At 41.7% G+C, this 8,001-nt stretch overlaps 1 protein-coding gene across 1 annotated transcript; it reads right to left on the bottom strand.

Moving 5' to 3' along the window:
• Positions 1–415: 415 nt before the first annotated feature.
• On the bottom strand, positions 416–6,637 carry LOC111250522 (uncharacterized). Its single transcript, XM_022805933.2, has 5 exons — positions 6,475–6,637; positions 4,750–5,028; positions 3,995–4,475; positions 3,095–3,680; positions 416–815 (listed from the first exon to the last, which is right to left on the bottom strand). The coding sequence occupies exons 1-5, from the start codon at positions 6,532–6,534 to the stop codon at positions 587–589; spliced, it is 1,635 nt and encodes a 544-aa protein (XP_022661668.1). The 5' UTR covers positions 6,535–6,637; the 3' UTR covers positions 416–586.
• Between the last annotated feature and the right edge of the window lie 1,364 nt (positions 6,638–8,001).

The following is an 8,001-nucleotide window of genomic DNA, read 5'->3' as shown; positions in this document are numbered from 1 at the left end:
TTGCTAATTTCATTTTACTATTTATAAACAGTCTAATTAATTAGATAGTAGTCTGCAACTACGAAACGCTGGAAATATTCAAGCAAGAACATCTAATGTATATCCTTTCTTCAGCAAGCGTCAGGGTTATGGATGGCACCGTAACAGTCAAACGACAGGGTTCAGTATTCATAATCTTCTGTGGTTTCACATGTCCTTTTTTTGGCGTTGAATTCTCTTGTGAAGAGGACGCCTCACTGCGATCATCCATCGACCTAAAGTAAACAGGAAGCAACGTACAAGGTCGAGGACAATTCGTGGTGCCTATTTATAACATGGTGATTGCACCAGTCGTATTTTTGATAGATTCCTATTGGACACGGCAGAGCATGAATCAAACCAGTTTTAGGGGAAACATCAAAGTATCACGACGATGTATGATATAACAACTGAAAGGTGAGCATTTATTAGAGAAAAAAGCAGTAATTACATGCTGTATGCGATACCGCGATCACAGTTGAATTTGTTCCTCAATTCAAAATGATCCGCTAGGAGTGGGTCTCTCAGTGACTCGAAAGTCTTTGACCTCGAACATTTTTTGTATAACCTAGCCAACCGGCCCAGAGCTGAATGATCCGGAGCTACTTTGAGAGGCATGAGCTTGTTGTCCAGAACCCTGAGCATGGGCAGAACTGCTCTCGGAACCAAACGATTCTTTGCTGCCAAAGGTCTCCTTTGTTCCAAACGTCTTCGTTGACGATCCGCCATGATCATACTTATACGCCGCCTGGCCGGACTCTGCACCTTCAGTTTTTGCCCCTTCAGCAAAGCTTAATCTACAGCCGAAATAATTATAAGACCAAGGCATTAGTTACATACGACTGACTGGTCGATATAGGTAATGTAAGGGATTAGTTCATTGTCACATAGAGTTTAGCCATGCCGACTAAGTAGAGTATCGTAGGCGCGCTAATGCGCATGCTTTACAACTATGGTCATAAGCTTAATAAGTAGTAGCGAAACGGTATATATTACATGTAATTTATACATGTCTATAAAGTAATAGTTAATGAAAAAAATGCAATTTTAGTATCGTGGCCATTACGTCGATAGTTGGATGGCTTTGTTCTATCCAGACTCATAAACACCGACAGTAAAAATCAGATGTTTATTTTTGCTAAAGTCGGATTCTCCAGTTAGCTATACTGTGCTTAGAAAACGTTAAAAATCATGCTGTAATTAAAAATTGGAGCATGACGATATTTGTTTATATTGTTGGAGATCAATGTCCACAAAGCTGTCTTACATGTTTCACAAAACGCAGCCAAGTAATTGCTTTGAATCAGCTTGAACTGCAGTAGAAGTGTTCGAGGGCTTTATCTACACAACTTTTATGGCTGATCTTCTGCTAACCAAAGAGGAAGACGTAAAAGCGAATAGTAACTAGTACGTGTTATAGAATAATGCTCAGATTCTCAATGTTGTTCTGATAGTGGTGCTATGACTCAGATTTATCTCAAGATTGAGCCACGCACTAAATTTAGGACCGCTACTTGCCAAAAAGCCACCGTTTGTTTGCGTAGGTCATAGAAACTATGTTTAAAACATAATACTGGTTGCGTAACATGTAAGATACTGTCAATGAAATCGAAAAGTTATAGTAGCTAGTGACGCAAATATAGCAACTCGCTAGGCGTAAGATATCACATGCTGAGTGTCAAGCGGTCGTCTTATTAGTAAAACTATTATTAACTAAGTTATTATTAATATCATTATTATAGTATAGATATCTAATTTTCAATCAATAGATATGACGAACTAGAAGGATATGAAGACGAAATAATTGTGTAACGTACGGACTACGTAACTTCTTTCCGAAAGTACCCGATCTAAAAAAAACAAAAGATAGTCGGCATCAATGGTACTTTTGGCGACTGCTACAACAAGTTTATGCATTAAAAATATCACTGAGATATAGCATTTTGTCAACTCAAAAGCTATAGCGGAGTCGTTTGACGCAGATAGATAGGATTTGAAGACCAATAAACTAGAATTAAAAGCACTGCAATCTTTTTACGCGTCTTAGACTTAACACAGCGTCTGAAAAAGCCAGGGAACGTTAAGGTATTCGTGGGCTATCTGGCGCCAGCGTTCGGGCGCGGAAGAAACGATTTTTTCCGTTATGTAATTAGAACAATAAAAACTATCGTACAATGCAATTTAACATTCGACTAGTCGCCATTAGTCTTCTCATAGCTTCAACGTAAATGGATAACCGAGACCAGTTAACTATTGTTCTCTTTTCCGATTCATAATATTCTAATTTCAAGTAGGAGCAATCGTATCTGCCAGTAGTATCGTTTGCTCTGGGGAGTAGGAATTATATACTCAGTTCTTTCTCTCAGAGGTGAAGCGCTCGATGAAGCTGGCGAATGTATTTTTTTTTGTTTTTTAGGTGATCGAAAAGCTGGCCGTTTGTGTTGCTTGTCATCGGCCTGAGACATCAACAAGCGGCACACCGTCATCAGTAACTAGGGGGTATTAATGCGTAATCACAATCTCTTTTTGACAATATCGAAGATTTTTAAGGGGGTCGAAAGCGCTGCGAAACGCATTTCCAGCACTGCCTGCATGTTATTCAAATACGCAATGCACCCGCATGTGTTTTTCAACGCTTCATGCTGACGTGAATGCATTGCACTCAATAATATTCGAGGCGTGACGAAACAATATTTTACTAAGAAGATAGCTATATTCCAATGGGCCGGTGGCTTGATATAATGTTTGGTTTCTAGCTAGATCTAGTATATGCCAAGCAATCATAAGACCTTAGGAAACAAATATAAAAATAGTATCTTTTATAAGAAAGAACACTGTATTTCTCGAAATAGATTTTTTGCTGGACAGATCTGTTAAGTTGGGTTTAGGTGCGCACAATTTTTTTGTCAGCTAAAATTTACACCATATTAAATACAACTCACCTACTGGCTGGGGATAACCTATAAATTGTAGTTGCTTTGCATATCAGTATTATAAAAAATAAGGCTCCCGCATAGAACCGCTGTGGCAAGTATTCAAGTATACGTATAAAAAAAAAAATGTAGGTGTCACTTACGCTTTTTGAGCCCCACCGATAGTGGCTCCTCCACCGATAGGTCCGCCTAATTCACCAGCTCCGTGATATCCTCCGCCGCCAACAAAACCTCCCCCTCCTGCATTATTTGCATAAGCTCCACTTTGACCTCCGCCAGCGGCAAATCCTCCGCCGCCAGGAACAAAGCCTCCGCCGCCTCCGCCGCCTCCTCCACCTCCACCACCTCCAACCACATATCCACCCTCCTGCTTAAAACCACCTTCCTCCTTAAAGCCTCCTTCTTGTTTAAAACCACCAGCTGCTGCCTGACCACCTCCGGCAGAGTAGCTACCTCCAGCGTAACTGGCACTACCCCCACCATAACCACTGCCTTGAGCAACCTTATAGACTCCACTTCCGTAGCCGCCGCCACCACCACCGTAGCCGCCTCCGTAACCGCCTCCGTAACCGCCTCCGTAACCGCCTCCGTAACCACCACCGCTTCCATAACCGCCGCCTCCTTTGTAGCTCGCTCCGCCGATCGGAATTACTGCAATCAGCTTGTAACCTCCGCCATTAGCCCCGCCATGTCCGCCGTAATATCCTCCTCCCGCGTGATGAGATCCGCCTTATATATGCAACGACACAAAAAACGTTTAGTAGTTTACATATGGATCGAGACCTGCGAGGAAACCTGGAAATAGTCCAGTGGGCAGCATCATAGTATATCAGCCTTATTTAAGATCGTATACTTCCAATATAGAGTCTTGAATATAAGAGCCATTGTTTAACGCTTACGTAAGCAAAATACCTACCATTGTCTGCTTAATGACAACGTTCAACGTTTTTACTACGCCAAGCATTTGAATAACCTCCATAAATGAGATCATTAGCTTCGAAAATCAGATTGAGAAAGAATTGTTTCTTGACATGCATGTGTACCTCCTGCTGCGTATTTTCCACCGTGCGAGTAGCTGCTGCCTTGCTTGTAGCTTCCACCTTGTGCGTATGAAGCCCCGCCGCCAGCGTAACCCCCGCCACTGTAGGCCCCTTGGCCTGCGCTCGCAATATAGCCACCACTACCACCCCCCACGGGGCGGCCTCCTCCATAACCGCCCCCATGGCCGCCTCCATAACCGCCCCCATGGCCGCCTCCAAAACCACCCCCATGGCCGCCTCCATAACCGCCTCCATGGCCGCCTCCGTAACCTCCGGCATAACCTGCCTGCTGATAGCCCGAACCGCCTCCGCCTGCCGCGTATTGTGAGCCATGCGCTTGATGGCCGGCACCCTGCGCGTGTGAGTTTTCCGACGAATAACCGAAAGACTCTTTTGAGCCGTATGTCTCCTTGTTGCCAAATGCCTTAGTGTTAGATCCGCCGTGGTTATAGCCGTAGCTGGAAACGCCGTGGGATCCTCCTGACTGAAATGGCGAGCCGGTTATAATGTGAGATAGTGGGTAAACAGCACTCGATATGAAGCAGAAAGGATAGTGAGTTGTGTTTTGTAAGTGTCTCAAGAAATATTGGCAAAAAACTTGATGATAAGGAGATCTTGTCGTTTTGTCCGTTTGTTAGACATAAATTTGCCGCCTTATTATCCGAAAAATTTCGTATATATATATATATATATATATATATAAGCGTATAATAAGCGAGGGGAGGCATGGCATGTATTAGCGTGCACCGATCACTTACATTATAACCGCCTTCATTAAATCCCTGCCCGAACTGACCTCCTCCAAAACCGCCGCCATAACCCCCTCCAAAACCGCCTACCGGAAAGATTCCTCTTTGTTCCACGGTTGAGTTACCCTCCGTGCCATTTCTCTCATCAGGGGTCTCAATGGTTGTTACCTCAGAACCAGCTGCTTCTGTCGATCCCTTAGCTGTGCTTTCAGCCGCTTTTGTTGTCGTGGCTTCTTCTGCGCCCGTCCGCAGAGCTAGAACCAACAGCGCTAACAGAATGATACGCCACTGCAGAGGATGACATTGTGAGATGTTTTAGAACCGTTAGGAAGCGAATACGGTAGTTAAGTTATATATAACTTGTAATCTCGTCTGATGCAATATGTTTACGGGCACGCACATTAAACGAAACCTAAATATGCTGACACTGATCCCTATATTGCTTGTTCTATGGGTATACTTTGTCCGCGTACGCCATTGTCGTAACGTTTCCTCCTGGAGATGGCTCATGTTACGCTTTTGGTAGGTGAAGAAAGTTTGTAATGGCTAATTATATTTTTTTGTTCTAAAAACGACATCTGCCGAATGAAAAATGCAACAGTTTACCGTATCGTATTTCCTGCTGCCTGTCCTTAACTCTACATGTGTTCTGGTCCAGGGATCATCAGGGAGCATCAGTATTTGCGTCTCGTTGTGGACTGATAAATATGGCGGTTAGCCAACACTAGTGACGCGTTCATCTTGTTTTTTTTTTTGCTTTTGTCTTTATGTATGCATCTGCGTCGCAGTTGAGCAGTGACTCAGTGATATCAGCATTTTAAGAAGGAAGTCTGCGTTTAGAAAATAACGATGAGAGTCAAAGGGTTGACAGTATTTAAGTAAAAACAAACAGGTGACTCTTATTGGAATATCGTGTTTCCATATTTTCTACACAAGTAAGTAATACATAGATGTTGCAAAGAATATCAGGATACTAAATTGTATTATAGCCAATATTAATCAATTGGTAATTGGCGCCGCATCGAATCTTACAGTCCGTCGTGTGAGTATGCTAGGAACTATATAGTAAAAAATTGCTCTCGTATATTGTTTTTCTTGTAATAAAAGCACAGAAATTAGCTATTGTTAAGCATTACGGAAACAATCGCCGTTAGAGATCAAGCCCTCGGACGAGATTGCGACGCGCGTCTTGAGATTTCGATCGGAGGGAGCAATATGTAACATAGCAGAAAACAGCTCTTGATTTCTAATGGATATATTTGCCCGTTAAGCTGTAACACAATCCTAAATTTTATGTTAACTTGTCAGGCGATTGTAGCGACTACGTACTGATCTAATGAAATCTTGAATGAGTTATGAGTGACTACATTATAATTGAAGGCTTAAAAGGCTGATGTCATAGCAGTATTTTATTCGATTTCGCCTTAATCTTCAACACCTACCTGTTTACTGCTTTCCGACAAAAGCCAAAGTAAAACTACAGCTCAAGGACGTAAATCCACTCATGTTAGCAGTAACAGACGAAGTTTTTGTTCCAGTGATTGATTTTCCAACTAAAGTGGAATACAGTTAGGTGCTCTATAAAAAAAAATAAGTACCTGGCAAAAATTAACATGAATAATTATATTAATATAATTGCTACTACATACGCTGTGCTTTTATTATAACATTATATCCTATTCCTGCATGAATGCTGTTACACTTTCATGTTTCTTTAGTGAGTTTGTCACTTACCGTCTTCATGGCGTTGTGTGCGTCACTCGCTATTCCGCCGAAGTTCCAATCGTGGCACATGAACAGATTTCTTGGTAGACCTTTTTATTTTTTGACCTCGAGTTTGCATTCTCCCCCTTGACGATTCCGGCTGTTGTTTCCTTCTCTCTCAACACTAGCGGCGCCAACACGCCAAGGTCCATTTTTTCCGTGGCTGGAAGCCAATTATACCGACACTTTATAGTCCGCCACGTACACGCGCCGCGCGAGAAAAGGAAAGCCGCATTAACTACATCAAGGCAAAGTGCAGGCGATCTAGACGGTCATCTAGCGCGTTTGTTTCACTGGTCATTTCCTTTGCGTAGATGTCGATAATAGCGATGATGATGTCGCATTCGCGTTAGACTGACAAACTTGAATAACTCCACAAAGGACAACCAGCAACTAATAAACTTGAGTGAATTTCTATTATTAAACTTACCTTGCTAAGTTGTCTATACGAACGAGCGTCCCTGTGTCAAAGATTTAGATGCATGCAAAATTACTGAGCCAATCAGACTGATTTTTATAGCAAATGTGTACCTGGCTGCATCGATACGAAAAGTCGAAATGAAATGCTCAGGTTTTACCCAGGGAAGCTCTCGCATAGAACAAAAACACTTAATAACTTTTGATTTAGCATGTGTATTCGAAAGATTAAAGTTTGATAACTAAGATGACAGCAACTATGTCTGTTTCTACGCAACAAACAATTTCACCAAAACGAAGCATAAGCAAGACATGGATACTGACATAGCAATTCTCAAAGGTGATGTCGTCTGCTGATTTTAGAACGAATTCCAGAAGTTCAGGCGAAGACCTTTGGGCCAGCAAACCAATATGACATCAAAATTAAGCTCATACTCATTATACGAAAAAACTTACGTTAGGCCCTAAATAAGATGATATCTTTTGGTTTAGACATGACCAAAACTATATATTTGACACAAGATATTATTGGAACCTAGAGAAAAGTGCCTATTTTCGAGTACTAGCATAAGTTACTAGTAATAGGTGTAATCACAAGAAAATATTTAACGTCATCTGTAATACAAAAGACGCTTTAGTTATCTTCAAAGCAATCATTTTATTTGATGGTAAGCCCCTGTTATCGAAACTTCATTGATGCTAACAAAGGCTCAACACCTCACGCAGGTAATCCTCCATTGTTTACGATCCTAATCAATTGTTTTCGAGTAACAGGTTCACGAACTGCTTAAACAGCAGATTTTTTTGCGCCGAGGTTAGACTATAAAAGGGAACAGTTATGACAGAGCAGACAATCACGTTCCAGACCGTGTGTATCACCTGGAAAACTCAGATTATTTCAGATTACCCTTAAAGCCGTTGTCATCAAGCTAAAATAAAATATCGACCACAAGGATAAGCGTTTGAACAGCCATCAAATTATGTTGAATGGCTTTTACTGCATGTTGCTACAAGATTTTTTTCTGAGAGTGAATTAAAATTATGACGTTTGTTATCCTTAAGGACCCGATTCAGTACTAG

The sequence above is a fragment of the Varroa destructor genome, unplaced genomic scaffold (genome assembly GCF_002443255.2).
Source record: "Varroa destructor unplaced genomic scaffold, Vdes_3.0 BEIS01000004.1, whole genome shotgun sequence".
Lineage (NCBI taxonomy): Eukaryota > Metazoa > Arthropoda > Arachnida > Mesostigmata > Varroidae > Varroa > Varroa destructor.
Note: the sequence above shows the minus strand (reverse complement) of the source record. Positions and strands in the feature narration are given on the sequence as shown.

Excerpts from the sequence above, each read along its gene's own strand:
- LOC111250522 (XM_022805933.2), bottom strand. The coding sequence starts at position 6,534 with ATGTGCCACGATTGGAACTTCGGCGGAATAGCGAGTGACGCACACAAC. Across the intron at positions 5,029-6,474 it reads CACACAACGCCATGAAGACG|TGGCGTATCATTCTGTTAGC; the intron begins GTAAGTGACAAA and ends CATCCTCTGCAG. Across the intron at positions 4,476-4,749 it reads TTAATGAAGGCGGTTATAAT|TCAGGAGGATCCCACGGCGT; the intron begins GTAAGTGATCGG and ends TCGCCATTTCAG.